Source organism: Aureococcus anophagefferens (genome assembly GCF_000186865.1).
Source record: "Aureococcus anophagefferens unplaced genomic scaffold AURANscaffold_37, whole genome shotgun sequence".
In the NCBI taxonomy this organism is placed as follows: Eukaryota; class Pelagophyceae; order Pelagomonadales; family Pelagomonadaceae; genus Aureococcus; species Aureococcus anophagefferens.
This window is the reverse complement of record NW_008705594.1, coordinates 320,229-341,544: the sequence shown is the minus strand read 5'-3', so window position 1 is coordinate 341,544 and position 21,316 is coordinate 320,229. Positions and strand designations below refer to the sequence as shown.

The following is a 21,316-nucleotide window of genomic DNA, read 5'->3' as shown; positions in this document are numbered from 1 at the left end:
ACCTACTTCCGTTTTCAAATTGTTATACATTTCTGATTTTTATTTTTATTTGGTTTTTATTTTTCTGTTTTCTGGTTTTTACTTGACTTGTTTGGTGCGCCAGTGGCGCTTTCTCCTAAATTTGGGACTCTCCCCTCGTGGCCAGTGAGTAAGACTCGACTTGCATGTCGTCGTGGTCAATTTGGTAGGGCTTATTCGGGGGATGATGGTCAATTAAATAACTGGTGCATTGCTGCAAGGCTTCTTGTTCTGTGAAGTAAAATCTGCAGAGGATCTCAGCCTTATTGATCGCGTTGCCTGTTTTTACCATGGTAACTTTGGGCATACATTCCACATCTGGGCTAGGTTGGATCTGCATTTTTGAGTTCCGGGCTAGGATCACACCTAAGCCATGGTCGGTAATTGATCCTATGAGTTCCATGAACCGGCATCCGAGCATGAACGGTACACCTAAGTTAGGGACCACTTCAAACACGTACCACATCCACGTCCCGCCTAAGGAAAAGTAGACCGCTGTCCAGCCCCAGATTTTCTGTTTACCCCCGCAACTACCATTTATGTCAGGTTTGTCCTTATATTGCTGGATCCCATACGTGAGTTCACGCGCGCACAATGTCTTAAAAAAGTGCTCGTCGATGAAAGCTCGGTTACAGCAGGAATCCCATAGCCCAGCGGCTACAATATCCCTGTCATTCCTGGAAAATTTAGCTGGCACCCAGGTGAGAGATGTGAACATCCTCTTTGTGGGTGGCTGCAGCATTCCTTGCTGCTTCATTGTTTTCTCAATTACTTTCATTGAAGTAGAGACGTCCTCTCTGGCCAAGGTCTTAGCCATGTGGATGTCGTCAGAAACCCAAGTGTTGGCGACTTCCGGCCGGGAGTCCCTTTCAAATGTGGTTCTGTTTTTATAATCGAAAATTCCGTGTTGCTTGCACCACACACAAGTTGGCTGACGACACGGGTCTACGCATAATCTGATGTCCTTTGCTAGAGGTCCATGAGAGCAGTACTTGGAAAACACAATATCTTTCCGCTTGGGTCTCAGGTTCTCTCCTCCGGACTGTAAGCTTCTTTCGAGTGCTCTAGCCGGTCTGATTTCTACTCCATTCATCGTAACCAGCGTCACCACCCAAGTCCAAGGTCCGCGCGTTTCTTTGGATTTTTCCGGCCATACGTAGCTTACCATGTCACCTACCTGGATCTTGGTGTCCGGGTTGTCATCATAGCGCGGAGCTGGGTCCATGAGAGTAGTTTGATTTCTGGGCACTTTCATGTTTGTTACTGGTTGTGTTTTCTGGCAGTAGGTCTCTGCTAGTTCCTCTTCCTCTAACTTCGGGTGACTCTGTCGCTATGACGGCTCGAGGCATCGTCATCTCCTGCAACACTTCGAGGTGGAGCTGGAGATGGGGGAGGAATCGGGGGCATAAGCATGTCCGCTGGTGTAAACATGTCATTTAACTGTGCCATTTGTCCCTCCGAGACTGTACTTGGCGGTAGCTGGATCGTAGGATCTATCAGATCTTCTTCGTCTCCGAGCATCGTACTCGGTGCACGATATCCTCTTAGCCCTGTATTATGATCAAGCGGTCTTAGATCCGCACCTATTTCTGATCTAAGTGTGGGTGCTAAGACTCCTGCTTCTGTATCTGGTTCTTGGAAACTTGGCCTGCCGAACCCCCAGTCAAAGATTCGCTCTGACTGAGTGGATTCTGAGGACTCCAGTTTCCGGTAGCTGGGACCAAAATATGGAGGTAACTTGCCCTCAGCCTGACTCTTGACTAGGGTATGGTAAAATCTAGTTAGTAGACTACCTACTCAAGTAGATAGACCACTCGGCGATCGGGGCTCTCTGTCCTCAATCGCTTGGAGTTAAGTGAGTAAGAAAGAAAAGGAGCAACGTCATAGAAATCCAGATATGTATCCTTCGTCGCTCGCTGTGACTATCTTAAAGCCAGGTTGTAGATACAAGATCACTGCGCTGCCAACTTCAAGCTAAGTTAGTTATATATGTGTTACCTTAGTTCAGTCTCCCGCCACAACCTTGAGAGGCCTACTCCTAGTCTTGTAGTAGCTATGTAGAGAAAAGGGGCGAAGCACGCTTCCTTTTGCCTTGAGCCGTCCTACGAGGATCCATCTATCGCGGTGTTGAATGTCGCCACAAAGGTCAGAAGAGAATCGATCTGTAACAGTGACTTCGTAGTTGAGTTCTTGAAACATGCGCATTACTCCTAGATGATCTTTGTTGTAATTTTTATTAGGAGGAGTCATCTCAGAGATGTAAAAATGTGAAATTTGAAAACCCGTTAGGATTTGGACAAGCCTCTATACTAGTTTTGACGAAAAGTACACTAAGAACTACCCTACAATCTTCAAAAGATGTGGAGACCCGTGGAACACTCGAAACACGCGCCAGAGTCGCTCGGCGCAGCGTCGTGGATCGATTGAGTACCATAAGGCGGCGTCGTGCCGCAGGCGAGAGCGACGTCAGACCTCGTGTCGGAGCTCGAGCTCGAAAAAGCGCTTTCCGGGAAAGCGCGGCGAACGCGCGCACAGGGCTTCACCCCCTGCTTATCCCCGCAAGGATATTTTAAATATTGTCACTCAAGCCCGACGCTTCACGCTCGATCGGCTTCGTCGGGGCCAAAGAGGAAAAGCAAAGGGACCAAAAAGAAGAGCGCGTGCGCGAAGGACGATGCGATAGTTACGACCATTATGATTCCGACCTTGTTGAGCGCGGGAAGCTGACACGCAAGCATGACCATTCCGGCGCTCATCGTAGAAACCTAACAAGCGTGGCATTCTTCATGAAAGATAAATGATATCTCACCGCGCCCGCCGTGACGGAGGATCCCATGGACCGCACTGCGGATATAGTTTTGTCGACGCGGGATTTGTAGTGGAGGTGAGAAGCAGCGTAGTCGTACATGTGACACAGATGAAGTGCAAAGTCGAGCGATAAACCGACAACGAGTATCAGCATGAAGCACACTGCGCCGTCGAGGACCCAGCCGAGCAGTCGCGCGAATGCCATGGTGTTTGAAATGACGCAACCGACGGTCAGGATGGCGCAAACAGATAAACGAATGTCCCTGGTCATGAACAGTAGCATGCTGAAGGCGGCTGCGAACGTGATCAAGAGGCCATCGCGCAGCCCGCGTAGTAGCGCGCGTTGCGTCTTGTATTCAAGCCAAACCTGGGATGCGTGGAATACGTCACCGGTCAAAGGCGAGTGCGGATCAAATGAGCGGATCCTGGAAAGCATCTTGTTCGCTCGACGAAGAACCTGCTTGTTCGTCTCGACACCATTGTATAAATCCGCTGCCATTTTGGCATCGATGCGCACGTACCGCAGCTGACCGTCGACGTACCCGATCAAATTTTCCCAAGAAGAGTACATGGCGTGGAGTGGCACAGTGGTCTCACGAAATTCCTTTAAACGCACGTCAAACTCTGATTTCGTAAGAATGTACGTATCCGTGCCGTATGTTTCCGCGTGCCATTCGTGGAATTCCTCCATGAAGCACACGACTGATCCTTTCCATACGAGTCGCTTGTCACCGTGCCCCTCGCACGCATCGCACTCCCAGTCTCGAAGCACTTCACAGGCATTCAATATCTGCTTCTGCGATTGCTCCAAGTACAAGTCGAACGTGTCGACGAACGTGACTTTGCCGCGATTCTTTTTCGGAACGTACGGGTCGTAGTTGGGCCTTTTCACACTCTTCATACCAAAGGAGACGGATATGGACGGTGACGCGGCGATATCATCTAGGGAAAAGTCATTCTTCATCAAGCGTATGGATCTCTCGAACATGTGATTTTTAAGAAACCACGGCTGTCTCTCGGCCGGCGGTTGCAAGTGGCTCGCAATGACGGCAGCACCTGTGCCTAAAATTGCAAACAGCCCCAGCATCAGCAACGCCATTGGCTTATCGCACACGTTGTTGCGACGACCGACCGCCGCTTGCGTGTACGCCTGAGAATAGCCATTGGGCTTGTGAGCGTCCCAAGGGCGCCGGGGCGCGCGATCGTACCGCGGCGAACGGCGCGGGCTCCAGCCGCGGTACCAGACGTCGGGGCCGACAACTTGCCCGCACCCGCCGCCCGATCTGGCCTCCATGTGAGGAGCGACAAATATCCGTCCGCGACGGCGCGGCTCGCGGCCCCATCTCGCGGAGGCGAATCCTCGGCTCGGTTGCAGAAACATCGGCGGTACCGATGTGACAGCGAGAACAGCGCGGGTATGATCGAAAGCCCAAGAATAAAGTCAAACAGTACGCAGAGCGACGCATAGATTCCCAAAGAAACCATTGGCATGCAGGGACTCGCGAGATTCGCGAGGAACGCGGCGATGGTCGTGAAACTTGTCATAGCGATGGATCCCGAAGCACGGCTGTATGCGTAAGTCAAGCGCAGTCGTAGATGTTTCCTGTCATCATCAGGCGGGTCGAGAAACCATGACCGGCGCCAGGCATCCGTGAACACGAAGACGTCGTCAGCGCCGATGCCTACGCCCGAACTCTGGAGCTACGCACAGCTTCTTAAAAAAATACCGAGTGCGATGAATATGACGAGCGCGTGTAGGCCCGTATAATATCGGAGACCGAGCACGCAACGGTAAAAAAAAAGTGCGAGGAGCATCGACATGAGAATCTGCAGCGTCGCACACCACCCCATGGGGAGCGAACGCAGGTAACAGGAGATGATCAGAAACACGACTAGAATTGCACCCAAGAAAATAGTGACGTCCTTGTCGGCAATTCTCAGTACCTCCTTTATCAGCACTAGCTCCGAGTACCAAAGAACATCCAGCTTCTTTTTCACAGCTGCGCGCATGTAGCGAGATTCCGCTGGGGTCGCTTTCATATCGTATTTGTTCCATAAGCGTTTTTCAATTTTGTATCCCAGGTCGTCAATCACCGTATCCCACTGAGAGCCGCTTTCTTTGGAACCAGTGCTCGAATATCCAGCAAGCGGAGTCCCGAAGTAAATGAAGCTCCTAGCCTTGCAGGTATGGTTTGACGACCTGTATGCCTCCTGAGATCGATCATACCACGAGTCGACGCGGCGATAAGACGCTGGATCACCGAGCAGCAACCTCGATACCTCCTGCGGTATCTGGTTTGCCTGCTGGCTCACTTGATGCTGCGGGAGCTCGCGACACGATGCGTTCGATCCGTAGAACCTAGCGGGCGTGTTTTTGAAGTAGAGATGCTTGTTGCAACCACACCAGAATGTGAGCGAGAGATGTGCGGGTGCACAAGAATCATCCGCAGCCAAGACACAAAACCGTTCGAGGTACTCTTGGCTGAGAAGCACGAATTTCTCCGTCTCACAGATGGTCTGTACGTGCCGCGATGTGAAGATACCGTACGGAGTCTCGCAGTCTCCCTGCAAGTTTGCATCGTACAAGAATGACCACGAGTAGGTAGGATCGCGTCTCTCGCCAACATGCAATTTGTCGACGTCGTTTGCCGCTAGCGTGATCATGTCAAACCTGCCGGATACAGGTTTCCCTGGAAAACGCTCAAACGACTCGCACCGTTCCGTGTATTTGTCGTCAGTGATGGACCAATCGTAGATGCTCGGCTCACTCGCGGCAAAGTTTACCGACATTAAAGCGGCCGCGGCGCCAGCGCATAGGAATAGGACGACAAAGCACAAGAATCCCGGGCGATCGGCGACGATGCATGCGAGGTTATTTAGGGGACGTCCGGCCGCTACGTCATTGCTAATTGCCGAGCGATCATCGTGATGATCTACTATGGTAGACGCTCGCTTGCTCTGCTTTGGGAATCTGATCGCCTCTGAAGCTGACCTTGACTCGTTTTCGGTTTCCGCTCGGAAGTCCGTTTTCGCCTTGTGCTGTTCAGCCGGTGGGAAAGCATAGCTCGAGGCAATTGCGTGGCCAGCTGACTCCAGCTCGTCCTCGTCGCGAGTGTCTCCGCATGGATTGCACGCGAGCTCAAGGATGGAGACGCCAGGTGACTTGCATTGAGCACGGTCCCTCGAATTTTCCATGAGCTCAATGGAGCTGGGTTCCATATCGACATCCTCGCTCTCTTTCGCGCATAACGTTTCGCTCGAGGGGATCGAGTCTTCATTCTCAGCCATGTACTGCAACGCTTGTATTGCAAATAGGGAGACTCTTACAATGTTATTCGGCAATCTTTGCGCGTCCGGGGCGAGGGCGACGCGGCCCAAGCCGCTGAGGCGCTTCGACGAAGCCTGAGCCTGTACTAGCTCAACACTAGCTCCAAAATCTGCAACACTTAAGTCGAAAGACCTAAGTCTTTCATGGTAACTAGGTGATTAAGGAGATCAGAAGGAGCAGTATCGATCCCGTAAATACTTCGCCTATAGATCGCCGCTTACCTGTGCGAGCCGCCATTGCCACCTGGCTCGGTTCGCCGAGGTAAGTAGTATAGGGAATCATCACTGCATCTTGGGCCGCCCCCCCGAACTTGGGCCGCCGGCCCTTGGCGGCGTCCTGCGGTCGCCGCTGGGGCTCTGCGTGCACTCCTAACACGTCGAACCCGTTCGGAGTAACCCCGTGTGCTGCGCCGATGCTTTGAGTGCGCTGAAATTCGTTGTGGAGCTCGCTATCCAGCCCAAAAAGCTCGCGGTGCGCCTCGAGGACAGCTCGTTGGCGAATACGATGCACGTCGCGCGTCGGCCCGTGTCGCAGGACCTCCCCTCAACGTCTATGATGATGACATCGACGCCGGCTGCCTCGCTGCAGGCGCCGAGGTCGCACGTGCCGCCGTAGGGCCGCGTCGACCGGTTCGGCGCCGGGGCCCATGGGCTGCCCCGACATGTCTGCGAGGGCGAGCACGAGGCCTTCTCGCTCTTCCACGTCGACGACGCGTGCTCTACGCCCTCGGGAGCCCGACGGGTTCGCATCAATGGCTCCGTTGAATCGGTGTTCGCGAGCGGCTCCGGCGCCGACTTGTACGACTGCTTCTACTTCGAGTCGTACTGGAGCTACCGCCACGCGTCGTTCCAGGCCTGCTACGGCTACGACACGGACTCCTACGGCTAGAGCAACGCCTACTAGCTGATATCCGCGGGAGGGTTAAGACGGAGCGGCATCCGGCAATCTTTATTCGCTAAGGCCGCGTTAGTCTATCGTCTAGAGCGGCTTAGACGATGGTGGGCGTTTAGCGTGGAATCGCTGCCCCAGGACCTCCGGTGGGCTTCGCGACCCACCCGCTGTGCTAGCTCGGCCCGCCCGGGGCGTTCGGGGCCCCGCGGGCTGCGGAAGGGCGCCCCGTGCCGGGGCGTGACGCCATGCCACAAGGCGCTTCTCGCGCAGCCGCTGCTCGCGATGATGTCGGGCCGGATGAGCTGCGCGCGATGGAGGGTGAGTTGCACTTGTTCTTGCACGAGCTTACAAACGGTAACGCGGCGCATGCGGCGAACATAATGACCACCGCTTTGCGTTACATTCCTCAAAGTAATTTCGAGGTGCGGCCGAATCCATTCGGTTCTTACGGTGGCTCCCTTGACTTTGTTGGTGCTCCCTATGGTCTGGAGCCTGGTGCACTTCGTGCTGCTTCTGATGAGATTGTGCGCAACTGGGATAATGTGGAGATTCGTATAAAACAATTTTGGCACGGCTTCGAGTACGGTGTGATACAAGACGAGGATGCGGATGCGTTTCCTGCTCACGTCAGGAGAATGCCCAGGCATTTGACACTCATGGACTTGCACGTGCTCCGGCAGTCTTCAGAACACGCATGTTTTGAGGAGCATCTCGATCTACACAATGCCAATGATGTCGCCATAATCTGTGTTCTTTCTAGAAGTGATTCTCACGATGAAAGTGAAGGTGCGGAAGAGTATGCTCAGGAAAAAAGTGGAGTTCACATCCGGACGTTACCTTTGTCTCAAACATGTCCCAAAGTACGTTTTTCATGGTTGTGTGTTGTGATGGAACTTTTGTAGGTGTGGCTGCCTTTAAAGCAGCCGGGCGACGGTGTCTTAATTCGCGGGAACAAGCACTACCATATAACGTGTCCTCCCCCGGACGGAGTTGAGATTTTGAAGCTAGTTCTATTTTGCTCGGAGGACTAGGATGCAAGCGCTAAAAATGTAAGTAGGTTGGGGGATAGGCGAGCGAGGTCGGTTGGGAACGTGACTAGTGGAGTTTTAGGTGCCAGCTCAAGTTACGTTTCTTTGCTGCTATTTTTTCGCGTGTCTCTTGTGTCTTCCTGAGTTTCTCCTTGGCCTTCTGTGCTTCCGTGTCAGCTCTGTAGCCTAGCAGTTGCACGTACCGCGGCGTGCCACACCAGTGCTGATAATCGCACTCGAGCGGGGCTACTGGCTCGCCGGATAGTATGGTGCCCTGATTTTCACGATTTCTGCATGGGAGGCACCTGCACGCTATGAATCTGGTTTCAATGAACATCTTCTTTTTGCCATCTTTGCCCGTGCAAGCCAGATCATCAGAATCCGGCTCGGAGTCCACGCGCGCCAGGGGATGTTCTTTCGGCTCTGGCGTCCACGGGGCTTTGATCCTAACGCAATACAGCTGGCTTGAATGCGCGTTCGGAGCATCATAGTGGATGCCTCCATTAACTTCGTCTACAGTTGCCCAGCCTTGTACGTCCGTGTCCTCGTGTTTCGCTGCGCCGTCGTTGTAGCCCCCATATATATAACAACCATTGCATGACCACGTACCTGCAGGGCTTGGGCTTGGGTGTTTTATGTACTCCATACAAAAATCAACCATGCCCTTTGCGTTGTAGACTGAATTTGGAAGGGTGTCTGATCTGATCATCTCCATGCGCAACCTTGCGGGCTGCGCACCGTATGCGTCGACCGGGCCGCTCATGTGGTGCGCTGCGCCAAACATCTGCATGATCTCGACATCGTATTTTTCTGTAATTCCATAGAGATACCCAAAGGAAGGTGCGCCTTTATACGTCGATGTTTTTCCGTCTGAAATCACTGTAATTTTTTTAAGCCCGGGCACTGCGCCTCGGGAACATGCACGCCCGATTGCGCTCATAGCGGGCGGACGCAGCCGATCACGTCGAGGCTCTCCCCATCCTCCTTCTGGCAATTGCAATTTTGATTCCTTGTGTGGTTCCTGGCCGCTGTAGTGCACGAAAATCTCTTCTATTAGGAGAGCGTTGTAATGCGCACAGTCCTTGGCCCCGCTAAAGATGCGCCAGACGTCCGTCTGAACGGGCCTTTCTTGCCCGTCCACTTGCTCGCCTGGGTTGTAAAGCACGATGGCGACCGCGCATCCAACGGCAGGGCTGATCTCGCTGGTGCTTTGTGCGATCCCGTGCAGTTTGTTGCGGTTCGCAAAGTCCGTAACAACGACGATCGACCGTTCGCCATCGAAGGTAGCAATTTCCAGCTCCTGCGCACGTTTGGTCTGTTGCTTGATCCACATGTGATAATGCCATTTGTTTGTTTTATCTGCCAACTTGTTGCTGATCTCACCATACGTGGACGGAACTTTTACGAACTTGTCCGCAAAGCACTTATCGACTCTCGGGGCCGCGTTGACCTCTTGTTTTGAATGGTACGTGAGCGGCAATGTCAGTCGTTTGCACTTGCCTTCCTTTGGCATCACCATCTGGTAGCCATAAGTGCACTGTGTGCATTTCCTGTGAAGCTCAGGGAGGACTTTGTCGGCGCCTTTCGGCGGTTGTTTCTCCACGGCGCAGGTGAACATGTAGAATTCAGGCGGCTCCTTCTCCTTGGGGAGCTGAAATCCAGGGCAGGTCTCCTTGCCGCACGGTGACAGTGCAAGCCTTAAAGCATGCGGGCTTTGTATTGCCGCGCGCCATGCCGAGCCGGGTTTGCATGCCTCACAGTCGCATATGTCACCCTTTTGCCTAAAGGATTCCCGCAGGGCTTTAATGATGTAGACGATCTCCCAGCAGATTGGACAGGCGCAGTCGTTGCCCGAGCTGGGGCGCATGCATGGGCACACGAGCTTCCTGAGCGTTGCAGTAGAGATGAGCGAGTTCGGGTGTCGGTCTTGGTACCACTTGACCACGTCGCCCTTGGTGCCCATCAGAACCTTCTTCTGGCACTTGATGCAAACCAGATTTTTCCCATCAGTCTTAAACTTCTTCTTGGTGTAGCTTGCTTGATAGTCCTTGTCTAGTTCCAGCAATTCACAGAAGTGCATCTCCTTCCACGCAGATACAAGGTCGTGCAACGGAATGCGGACCCTACCTCTGTGAGGCGTCTCAGTGTTGTCCGGCGGTTGCTCGAAGAATGCTTCTCTCCTGTCAGCTCCGTTTCTTAGCATTGTTGCCGAGAGCCCAGTTAGTTCTATTAAATTTCCAATCGTGCCGTCTGCCCGATTTAGCATGGCGTCGTCCACGAGGTACGCGGCGACATTCTTAAGGCGCGTTATTTCGCAGTCATGTAGGCCAGTGTGCTCGCGCAGCAGTCGCACATTCTCAAGCACTTCCATTCCAAGGACAGGCATGTTTAAGTTTGCCTCTTTTACGCGTCCGTAGACCTCATGTGCCATCCGATCTTCGGCATCGTTGTTGTCCCGCGCTTGGCCTTGCAGCCTTTTGCCGCGTGCGTACAGCTCTTTAAGTTGTTGGTTAAGCTCTTTAGGGCCTCCTGCACGCAGCACGTCGATCACGTCTGCGAGCCCTTTGTACAGGTCCCGGGGAACGAGGCAGCGGCGCTTCGCCGATCCGTGCTGCTGCCCAGGAAGTTCGCTGGCTAGCGCGACTGCCCAGGGAATCGATTCTTCTGTCAGCGCGGCTGCGGGCTGCCCTGAAGATGAGCTACTTTGGCTTGCGCTGTCTTCGTCGTCGTCGCTCGCGCCCGCGGCACTGTCGCTCTCGCTCCCGCGTTCGCTGGCGCTGCTATCGTCGTCGCTTTCGCTCGAACCATCGAACCAATCGTCGGCCGCCGCAGCGGCGGAGTATTCGCTGCCCTCGGACGCGCCGTCTTCGTCGCTGCTGGCGCTGTCTACGAACATGTCTCGCCCATGCTTGCGTCCTGTCTTAAGTGCTGCGCAGATATAACTCAGTAGATATATCTAAGCCGCCCTAGGCGTTTATAGTCGTTTATAGGCGTTCATAGGCGTTTCTAGGCGTTTCTAGGCCTCGCTAAGCCGAGTTAGCGACACACTATGGCGCCGGAACCCGCCATTACGCCGAAGAAGTTCTCGAATCAGAGGAAGCCGCCGGCGGACGAACGCACGTGGAACTGGCGCGACGTGGCGGAAGGCGACGAGCTGCTCGTGACGCTCCACGGCGTCGTAAAAGAATGCCGCGTGACCTCTGTCACCGCTAATGAGCATGGTTGGGCGATTTACGTCACGTGGCACAAAAGGACCAGAGGCGGGCTTGACCCGGACAAGCTGACAATGTTGGACAGCTGGCACGTGGTTAAACCAAACCCGGCCGGGACGAGCAGCAGAAAAAGATCAAGCAGAACTCCAACAACAACACCAACAAACAAATCAAAAACTACTTTCTCTTCAAAACCCCAATGACACACAGGCGAACAGTTTCAAAGAAGAATGGTTCGAGAAAGGAGCTAAGCAAACTAAAGAATCCATCGAATGGGGGCTGACGATCTCGGAAAAATTGAACAGAGAAGCGGCCAAGTTAGACGCGGAGCGAGCGAAATTACAGCACCTCCATTACATGGAATATACTCAGAGGTCTCCAGCTCAATCGCAAGGCCAGAAACAACCGCAAGGCCAGAATCCGACCCTGTTTCCACCTCCACAAACACCTCCGGCTCTTTTTGCACCGGCAGCACCAGCACCAGCTCCAGCTGCACTGATGCTAGCAGCTGCAGCACATGCACCCGCAGCACATGCACCCGCAGCACCTGCAACCGCAGCACCTGCAACCGCAGCACCTGCAGCCGCGGCACCTGCAGCAGGCAACGCCACAGAAGAGATGGCAACCCTAGCAGCTTTCTTGCGCGCAGGCGCCATTACTTTTGGTGAATTCATGGAACACGCGAAGCGTCTAACGCAGCCGTGAATCATCACGCTCGGGTGCTTTCTCCCATGATGACTGCCTGTTCAATAGGAACAAATGGGAGTTTTTAGCGATAACCCGGATCTTATTATACTAGAGTATCGGAATCTACGCTAGTTGCATACTACCCCGAGAATCGTCTATAAGGAGCAGGTCCTTGTATGCCGCTCGTGCGAGCGAACCTGCCATCGCGAGTCCAAAATCAGCACTCTCGCGAGCCACTACACCGCAGCACGTCTCTCTATGCGGAAAGTGGTGACATCTATGAGAAGCCGTGCAAATGCGCTCCTCATAAGGCAGGTCATTTACATGCCAGCTTTTCAAGTTGTTGTATATGACTATCTCCTTCCGATAAGGCGTCCCAAAAAGCATGCATTTGCAGAGGGCAGTTTTCTTAAGCCCCAAAATAGAATGAAACACATCCTTGCAAATGGGCTGCTTTGGGCCATAGCCCGCAGGTATTTCCATGATCACCTTGCAAAGCGGGTTCACCTGCCATGCGGCGATCATCAGCAAACTTATCCACATCAACGTCTCGTTGCCAAACTCAATCTTTCGCGCTTGCTCCTCCGTAAGAGGAGCACCATTCACAAGGTCTATCGAGCGCAACAATTCCCAGCAAAAACACAAACACCGGGCGGACAACGCTTGAAGTAATGACGTTTGTACAACCAAAAGTCACGGAACGAACAGAGCACGTGCGGACACATGTTCGGATCACCATCCACGCCGATGCACCCGCATCTGCCATTACTAATAGCGTAGATCCGTTGCAAAAACGTGAAGTTGTGCGACCCAAACTCGTAGGCGAAATCCCCATATTTTTCAGGAGCATTGAGCCCACAAGGTGGAAGAGGCGTACTCCTTTTTTTGGTCCCATTGTTACTGCAGCAGATGGAGGCTTCTCGCACGCGCAGCTGCTCCATTATACGCGCAAGACGTTCCTTAGCTTCGTCCATGTCTCGACGGTAGCTTTCTCCGATCCAAACGACCTTCGACTTCTTTGCGGGCGAAGACATGACGCACGAAAAAAAAAACCGGCAACCCGCGCCCCAACCCTACCTCCACACTCTCGGAAAACACAAACGAGCACGCCAGAGGCAGCGAAATCGCACGTTTGCAGCGACACGAAGACGCCGCGCGCGGGGCGCTGCGAGCAGCGCTGAATGCCCCGGCACGGGGCGCCCTTCCGCAGCCCGCGGGGCCCCGAACGCCCCGGGCGGGCCGAGCTAGCACAGCGGGTGGGTCGCGAAGCCCACCGGAGGTCCTGGGGCAGCGATTCCACGCTAAACGCCCACCATCGTCTAAGCCGCTCTAGACGATAGACTAACGCGGCCTTAGCGAATAAAGATTGCCGGGTCAAAGTCTGTGATACCCCGGGGAAGCGGCGAGCTAAAAATAGCAACAAAGAAACGTAAAGACCGCAATTGAAGCACTACGAAACTACGCTTGAGCTGGCACCTGAAACTCCACTAGTTCCCAACCGACCTCGCTCGCCTATCCCCCAACCTACTTACATTTTTAGCGCATGCATCCTAGTCCTCCGAGCAAAATAGAACTAGCTTCAAAATCTCAACTCCGTCCGGGGGAGGACACGTTATATGGTAGTGCTTGTTCCCGCGAATCAAGACACCGTCGCCCGGCTGCTTTAAAGGCAGCCACACCTACAAAAGTTCCATCACAACACACAACCATGAAAAACGTACTTTGGGACATGTTTGAGACGAAGGTAACGTCCGGATGTGAACTCCACTTTTTTCCTGAGCGTACTCTTCCGCATCTTCACTTTCATCGTGAGTATCACTTCTAGAAAGAACACAGATTATGGCGACATCATTGGCATTGTGTAAATCGAGATGCTCCTCAAAACATGCGTGTTCTGAAGACTGCCGGAGCACGTGCAAGTCCATGAGCGTCAAATGAAACCCGAGCACACGGACACGTTCTAGAATTGTGTGCAGTATTTGCCGCAGACATGGAAACAATTTCGATTCCCGCGCTCGCCCTGAGCTAAGATTAAAGGCAACTTGTCTGGGCATTCTCCTGACGTGAGCAGGAAACGCATCCGCATCCTCGTCTTGTAGCACACCGTACTCGAAGCCATGCCAAAATTGTTTTGTGCGAATCTCCACATTATCCCAGTTGCGCACAATCTCATCAGAAGCAGCACGAAGTGCACCAGGCTCCAGACCATAGGGAGCACCAACAAAGTCAAGGGAGCCACCGTAAGAACCGAATGGATTCGGCCGCACCTCGAAATTACTTTGAGGAATGTAACGCAACGCGGTGGTCATTATGTTCACCGCATGCGCCGGGTTACCGTCGGTAAGCTTGTGCAAGAACCTGTGCAACTCACCCTCCATCGCGCGCAGCTCATCCGGCCCGACATCATCGCAAGCAGCGGCCGCGCGAGAAGCGCCTTGTGGCATGGCGTCACGCCCGGCACGGGGCGCCCTTCCGCAGCCCGCGGGGCCCCGAACGCCCCGGGCGGGCCGAGCTAGCACAGCGGGTGGGTCACGAAGCCCACCGGAGGTCCTCGGGCAGCGATTCCACGCTAAACGCCCACCATCGTCTAAGCCGCCCTAGACGATAGACTAACGCGTCCTTAGCGAATAAAGATTGCGGGCCGACGGTTTTTCGCTTCCGGCGCTTCGGTCGGGCTGGGCGCGGCCCGCGAACCGGTTTCCCGGTGTTTCCCGGACGCGAAACTCGGCTCGGGGCCGCGCATGGACGGTCGCCCCCGGGGGCGCCGGGCCGCGACCATTGGAAATCATTGGAAGTTTGGGTTTGGAAAGAAATCGTGCGAGGCGCGCGCTCTCGGGGAAATCGTCGAACTCGGGGGTTCAGGGGGGTAGTAGAGGGGCGGGGACCGCTTCACGGGGCGCGGGGAAAGCCCTTGTCGGGGCTGGGACCGTTTGCTCATGACCGTGTTCGCCTAGGTGCAGCGGCTCCGCGCGGAACACCCGCCGGGCGGGATTCGGCGGAGCCCTCGGGCGGCGGCGCGGCCCTCCTGGACGTCAACGGGCTCCTCGGCGCGCCGCGCGTCGTCGCCGCGCCGGGCACGCCGCCGCGGAGCTCGATCGGCGGCGGCACGCCGGCGGGGAACGAGCGGGGCTCCGCGCGGAAGTTCGCGTCGGGCGGCGGCGCGATCCGCCGGTCGTGGTCGGGGTCGCGGGCTCGGTCCCGGTCCCGGGGCCGATCGCCGTCGGCGAGCGCGCCACGGAGGCTGAGCTCGGCGGCGGACAAGGAGAACTCGTCGCCGCCCGCGCGCGGTCCGCGCGAGCGGCCCGCGGCGCCTGAGGCGCTCCCCGAGGCCTCGACCGCGGCCGTGAAGCGGCCCCGCGGCTTTTTCGAAGGGCTGTGGAACGCTTTGGGCCGCCAACGGCCCCGGCTCGATACGTCTGCGTCGGCGACGGCCCCGGCGTCCGCGCGGCCGCCGCCGACGGTCTCGGCGCCGGCGCCGGCGCCGCGGCCGCGGCCGATGCCCGAGGCCTTCTACGGCCGGGCCGTCCGCACGCCGTGCGACGCGGAGCTCTTCGTTTCCGGCCTCCTACGCGTCCGCGCTGCTGTTTCGTCCTCGGCCCCGGCGTTGGGGAAGACGCGGCAGCGGCGCGGAGTTGATGAACACCTCACGGCGCGGCTTCTGGAGACTCCCTTTCCCAAGTCCATCCCCGTGTCCTACTGTTTTTCGGGGGCTCTTTCGTCACGCCCGTGCCCTCGCATGTCGGCCGTCGGAGTCGGCGTGGCCTCGGCGCGACGCGCGGCGAAGATCTCCGATCTTCTCCCCGTCGTGCAGGCCATGCGGCTCCGCGACATCCTCACGGGCAACACGCAGCACGTCATCGACGAGGCCGCGCTGCCGCCGTCGCCGGCCGCCCTCTACTACTTCCTCGACGACCAGGACTCGCAGCGCGGCTCGAAGTGGAACCCGAAGGGCGTCGGCCGGCCGCGCTTCAACGCGTTCAACCGGCAGGTCACCGAGCTCCTCCGCGACCCCTTCGTCGTCGCGAACATGCTCGCGGCGCTGAAGATGGTGTCGGACCGCGGGCCCGTCGTCGAGTCGGCGCCCGACAGCGGCGACCCGGCGCGCGCGCCGCGCGGCCGGCCGCCGAAGCGGCGGCTCGAGACGGAGGACCCGGCCATGAAGCTCATGCAGGAGCAGGTGGAGCGGGCGGAGGCCAAGAACGCGGCCCTCGAGAAGGAGAAGGCGGCCCTCGCGGAGGAGCTGCGGGATGCCGAGGCGACGGCGGCGGCCAAGGCCGACGGGATTTCGTCGGTCACGCTCGACGCGGCGTTGAAGGCCATCCGCGACGCGCTGGACCGCGCCAAGCTCCAGTCCGAGCAGGCGTCGCGCAACATCGACTTAATCGTCGGCGTCGACAGCAGCGACCTCTCGATGGCCGAGCTGGGCGTGCTGAGCAAGGTCGGCGACCTAGTGCACCTGAGCGCGGAGGTATTGGACGCGGCCGTCGCGTCCGCGCCGGGCCTGGCGCAGCAGCTCGACGAGCTCGTGGCGACGCCCCGGGCGAAGCCGGAGCTCGCGCTGATCAAGCGCCGGCGCGTGTTTCTCAAGCTCCTCGAGGTCGCGAAGGTCAGGAGGACCAAGGGCGGCGTCGAGAACGTGCTACCGCGGCACGCGGCCGTCACGGCCATGGCCACCGGGGCGACGGCCGCGAGCGTCGAGACGCGGCGCCGGTGCATGGGCGACACCATCTCCTTCGCGGAGACCTGGCGCTTTTGCAAGGTCGCCGCGCGCCTCGCCAAGGTCGCGTACCCGGGCCTCTTTCCGGGCCGGCGAGTCGCCTTCGCCGACGACAACGCGCAGTGGACGCGCCTCTGGGCGCAGCAGCGCCTGGAGCACTTCAATTCGTTCGAGACCAACCCGCTGCTCCAGTCGTGGTTCGCGATCGCGTGGCCGCTCCAGACGCTGCCGCTGGAGAAGACGCTCCGCGAGCTCGGCGTGCAAATCAAATCTTCAACCCGACTTCAATGTGCGCGTATTCGAATGTTTTGACACGAGCACTTCCGCCGTGCTTCGAGACCTCGCTGAGAGCAATCGATTCGTCCAAAAATCAGCCGAATCGACTTCGATTTGACCGAGCTAGAGAATTCTGAAGTTTGGCCCCGACGTCCCAGCTCACTGGTTGATTTGCACACAGGCGAGCTCGGCGTGCGCTCGAAGCCCTTCGTCGAGGTCCGCGCGGCCGACTTCGACATCGACGCCCACTCCCAGCCCTGGCTCGCCAAGGAGCTCGGGGTGCTGAGCGTCGACGGCGGCTACGGCCGCGACCTCCTGAAGCGCACGCTCTACAAGCTCGTCTGGCGCCACGACCCGGGCGCGTTCCCGCCGGCGGTCTTCAAGAAGCCGCGGTGGACCGACGCCTTCAAGTACCGGCCGGAGGGCCCGCTCCAGCTCGAGGACGACTGGAAGAAGGACGACGTCAAGTCCCTCGAGGTCCAGCTCAAGAACACGCAGAAGGTGCCCGAGGTCGCCGAGGCGCGCCTCCAGGCGCTCGACTGGTTCGGCATCGGCTGCGGCGACCCGGGCAAGGACTGGGTGATCTACGTCGGCGACTACGTCCTCTACCGCAACGGCCTCAACGCCGCGGGCATGACGGTCGCCGAATTATCGCGGCTCCTGGACAAGCGCGTCGTGCGGACGACGGCGCAGCTCGTCGCGCTCGAGGCCGCGGAGACGGCGGCGGCGACGCCGCTGGCCGGGCCGACGGGCGACGCCGCGGCGGCGTCGACGACGGTCTCGGCGCAGCCGCCGGCGGCGACGCCGTCGACGGCGGTCCCGGCGACGTCGACGGCCGCGACCGTCGCGGCGACGTCGACGGCCGTCGAGGACGGGCCCTCGCCGCGGGAGTCGCTCGACGCCTTCTTGGCGATCAACCCGAGCTCCAAGCAGGTCCAAGAGGCCTGCATGGCCTGGGGCTTCGGGATGAACGAGGACGTCACGCAGTACAAGCGCGCGGCGAAGCTCGATCACGGCACGGGCATGACGATCTGCCGCCTCGCGAGGCTCAACGGCATCAACCTCCTCAAGTACCTCGTCGAGAACATCGACGAGCCCTGCTTCGCGAGCCGCGACTACTCGCCCCTCGTCGTCCCGCCGGACATCGCCGCCACGGCGGAGAGCTTGGAGCCCGCGCGCAAGAACCGGCCGACGGCGTCGTACCGGCCGACGACGCCGTCGTTCGGGCTCGAGCCGCCCGTGGACCCGCAGGCCGCGCAGTCCGGGCGGCTGCCGCGCGCCTGCACGCTGCGCGATGCGTCGGCGCGCGGCGGCGACGGCGGCGACGCTCTGGACCGCTTCGAAGAGGCCGGCGACGACGACGACGAGGCGTGCTACGTCTGCGGGGACCCGCTCGGCATCGCCGAGCCGAGCATCTTCTGCGTCGGCTGCGGCCAAAAGGCCCACGTGAGCTGCGTCGACCACCGGTCGCGGGGCGACCACCTCTGCGACGAGTGCGCGGAGACGCCGCGGCGGGCGCCGCCGCGGCGGGCGCCGCCGCGGCCGACGTCGACCCTGCTCAGCATGCGCGTCATCCGCAAGTTCATCGAGGACGACGTCCCCCTCTCCTTCCTCCTCCAAAATCCCAAGGGCGGCAAGAGCCGCGACCGCTACGAGGCCTACAAGGTCGCGACGTCGGGCGCGGACTTCCAGAGGCGCGGCGGCTCCGCGGAAGACCTCCGCAACGACCTCGTGCGAGGCTACGTCACCCTCGGCGGCGAGGCCGCGAAGGATCCGTGCGGCCCTGTTGCCCGCGACGGGAGCCGCCGCTCCACGGCCGCGCGGCGAGGCCCGCGCGGTCGCGAGGCCCGAGCTGACGCCGCGGCCGACGACGGCGTCCGACGGGGCGTTCCAGTCCTGCCTCCGCGCGATCAAGGCCCAGGGGCTGCAGCCGGGCACATCGTCGGCGCCCGACGACTGGGACCCGCTGCAGGGCCTCGAGGACGTCCTCGGCGACGCGACCTGCGGGCTGCCGCTCCGCGCGTCGTACCGGGCGGAAGCCGCCGCGATCCGCGCCGCGGCGACGCCCGCGCAGCGGCGCGCGTTCGCCGGGCGGTGGCTCCACATCGTCGACGACCGGGCCAAGGTCTTAGGCGAGCGCTCCGGACCGCGGGCGTGCGGCGCGCTCGTGAGCTTCCGGGCCCACGTCCTCGAGGGCCTCGGCGACGCGAATTTGGACGCCGCGGGCCGCGCGGACGTCGACGCGTACGCGCGCCTCATCCAGAGCCACATCGACGAGAACCAGGCCAAGGCGCGACGGCTCGACGACCTCGCGACGCGCATCGCCGCGGCGCGCCTCAGGGCCGACGACGGCGGAGGCGCGACGGCCGCGGACCGGCGCGGCGACGACGGCGGCGACGACGACGTCGGCCGCGCGGACGGCCGCGGCGACGGCGACGGCGGCTTCGACGCCGCCTACCCCGAGCTCCTTCGGATCCACAATCTGCCGGGGCTCTGGCACCTCCTGGAGGCCGGCGGAATCAAGGTGATCTTCAAGCTCTACTACAAGTCGCTCCTGGGACGCTGCGCCCACGACGTGCTCAAGCGCAAGGGCATCACCATCAAGGCGGCCAAGTTTTTCCAGGCCACGGAGCTCTTCTACCACGTCTGGGAGGCCATGGCCACCGCCCTGTTCCGCGCGCACCGGAAGAGCCAGACGTTCCGCGAGTCGCCCGTCGACCTCGACACGCCGGAGCTGTACATGGACAACTTCCTCGAGTGGTACCGCGCGAAGCGGGGCACGGGCGACGTGCCCTTCGTCCACTACGGTGGGTTCGTCTTCGGCATGGGCATCTACTTCCGCTTCTGCAAGAAGAGCATCAGCCTCAAGCTGCCCATGCTCACGTTCGCGCTCCAGCTCATCCACCTCGGCGCCTGCGACATCACGAACAAGTACAACCTCAAGCGCCAGTGCTTCTACAGCCTCGTCAAGTTCCTGACGAGCTCGGAGGACGTCGCGAAGGGCTTGCTCGCGGCGTCCACGGTGAGCCTGAGCGGCCGGGAGCACCACGCGGTCTCGTCGGACGCCGCGCAGGAGATCAAGCAGGGCGAGATCCAGAAGAGCATGGGCCCCAAGTTCGGCGTGGCCAAGGTGCTGATCCACTCGGCGCTCAACGACCTGCTCTCGGGCGTCGCGAAGTCGTTCGCGGCCATCGCGACGGGCGACGCGTCGGCGGCCGCGGCCGGCGGGCGGTCGAAGAACGCGCAGGCCGACATCGCCGCCCTCGTCGCCCACTTCGAGGCGCACGACATCTTCAACTACGAGGGCCCGGCGCGGACGTCGCTCCCCGCGGGCCTGACCTCCAAGGACTACGTGCTCCCCAAGGGCTACGTGGCGCCCCTGGACTTCACCGCGCCGCTCGACAGGCAGCACCAGCCCGTGCTCGAGCGGGCCTTCGTCGCGGCCACGGAGCTCCTCACGCAGGCCGGCCTCCACGAGGCCGACGAGCCCGTCGAGCTCGCCGTGCCGGCGCTCCGGGACGACGACGACCTCTCCGCGGATCACCGGTGCCGCATGCTGCATGCTGTTGGATTGTCGAGCTCCGCCCGCGTCACGCGTATCGGCGCGTGTCGGCGCCTTCGGCGCCTTCGGCGCCTCATTTTTTTCTTTTTTTTCCCTTCTTTTTTTTACCCCGCCGTCCCATGACACGGAAAAATTGCCCCGTCGGCGAGCGCCGGCGCGTCCGCTCTAAGATAGGCCTCCATCGCGTATCCCACGAAAATAGACGTTAATCCCCCGCCTCGCGCGCCTCGGCGTCGGCGCGGAGCCGGGCGTCGTCGTCGTCCGAGTCGGACTCGTCGACCTCGGGCTCGGCGTACTGGGAGGAGACGGACTCGTCGCCGTCTCGGAAGAAAGCCTGCCCTACTCGAGGCCTTACTCGGAGGTCCCCCACGTCCCGGCGTCCTGGGTGGCGCCCTGCGGCTAACGGCCGCAGCCGCGGGGCCTCGCGGACGGCGCCGCTGGCGCGTGGAGCGCGTCGGTTCTCATGGTAGTTATGTGCGTTACTCTGCGCACGGTCGCGGCGCCGGCGGCTCGCGCGGGGCCTTGGCGCGTGGTGGCGGCGCTGGGAGGCGCTCCACCGCGGCGCGGCGCCGGCGCTCGGCCGCTGGTGAAAGGCGCGCGTCGCCGACGTCGAGGGCCCCGCGGCCGCGGCGGACGTCGCGGCCGATCCGGCGCCTCCGCCACGTCGCGCCGGCCTCGCGCGGCGCGCTCCGCACGTGGCGCGCGGCCGCGGCGGCGTCCGCGGCCGCCGCCGCGGACGGGCGGCGCTCAGGAGCCGCGTCGCCGCCTGGTGGTGGCGCGCGGCCGCCG

At 59.4% G+C, this 21,316-nt stretch overlaps 5 protein-coding genes across 5 annotated transcripts; 3 read left to right on the top strand and 2 right to left on the bottom strand.

Moving 5' to 3' along the window:
* Positions 1–115: 115 nt before the first annotated feature.
* Positions 116–10,969, bottom strand: AURANDRAFT_67345 (hypothetical protein; the record flags this gene model as incomplete). Its single annotated transcript, XM_009042761.1, has 19 exons — positions 116–384; positions 553–1,191; positions 1,283–1,397; positions 1,483–1,767; positions 1,942–1,978; positions 2,017–2,120; positions 2,706–2,783; positions 2,828–3,882; positions 4,035–4,508; positions 4,554–5,497; positions 5,543–6,263; positions 6,376–6,691; positions 6,758–7,057; positions 7,210–7,577; positions 7,708–7,761; positions 7,819–8,072; positions 8,142–8,378; positions 8,409–8,682; positions 8,812–10,969. The coding sequence occupies 19 exons, from the start codon at positions 10,967–10,969 to the stop codon at positions 116–118; spliced, it is 8,682 nt and encodes a 2,893-aa protein (XP_009041009.1).
* A 153-nt stretch (positions 10,970–11,122) lies between these two features.
* Positions 11,123–11,990, top strand: AURANDRAFT_67344 (hypothetical protein; the record flags this gene model as incomplete). Its single annotated transcript, XM_009042767.1, has 2 exons — positions 11,123–11,380; positions 11,496–11,990. The coding sequence occupies 2 exons, from the start codon at positions 11,123–11,125 to the stop codon at positions 11,988–11,990; spliced, it is 753 nt and encodes a 250-aa protein (XP_009041015.1).
* A 240-nt stretch (positions 11,991–12,230) lies between these two features.
* On the top strand, positions 12,231–13,153 carry AURANDRAFT_67343 (hypothetical protein; the record flags this gene model as incomplete). The annotated part of the gene is made up of 2 exons (XM_009042768.1): positions 12,231–12,558; positions 12,582–13,153. The coding sequence occupies 2 exons, from the start codon at positions 12,231–12,233 to the stop codon at positions 13,151–13,153; spliced, it is 900 nt and encodes a 299-aa protein (XP_009041016.1).
* A 369-nt stretch (positions 13,154–13,522) lies between these two features.
* AURANDRAFT_67342 (hypothetical protein) lies at positions 13,523–14,181 on the bottom strand (the record flags this gene model as incomplete). The annotated part of the gene is made up of 3 exons (XM_009042760.1): positions 13,523–13,651; positions 13,694–13,997; positions 14,036–14,181. 3 exons carry the CDS (start codon positions 14,179–14,181, stop codon positions 13,523–13,525), a joined length of 579 nt encoding a protein of 192 aa, XP_009041008.1.
* Positions 14,182–15,468: 1,287 nt separating this feature from the next.
* Positions 15,469–20,650, top strand: AURANDRAFT_67341 (hypothetical protein; the record flags this gene model as incomplete). The annotated part of the gene is made up of 4 exons (XM_009042769.1): positions 15,469–16,978; positions 17,147–18,458; positions 18,528–18,906; positions 18,938–20,650. The coding sequence occupies 4 exons, from the start codon at positions 15,469–15,471 to the stop codon at positions 20,648–20,650; spliced, it is 4,914 nt and encodes a 1,637-aa protein (XP_009041017.1).
* Positions 20,651–21,316: the final 666 nt, after the last annotated feature.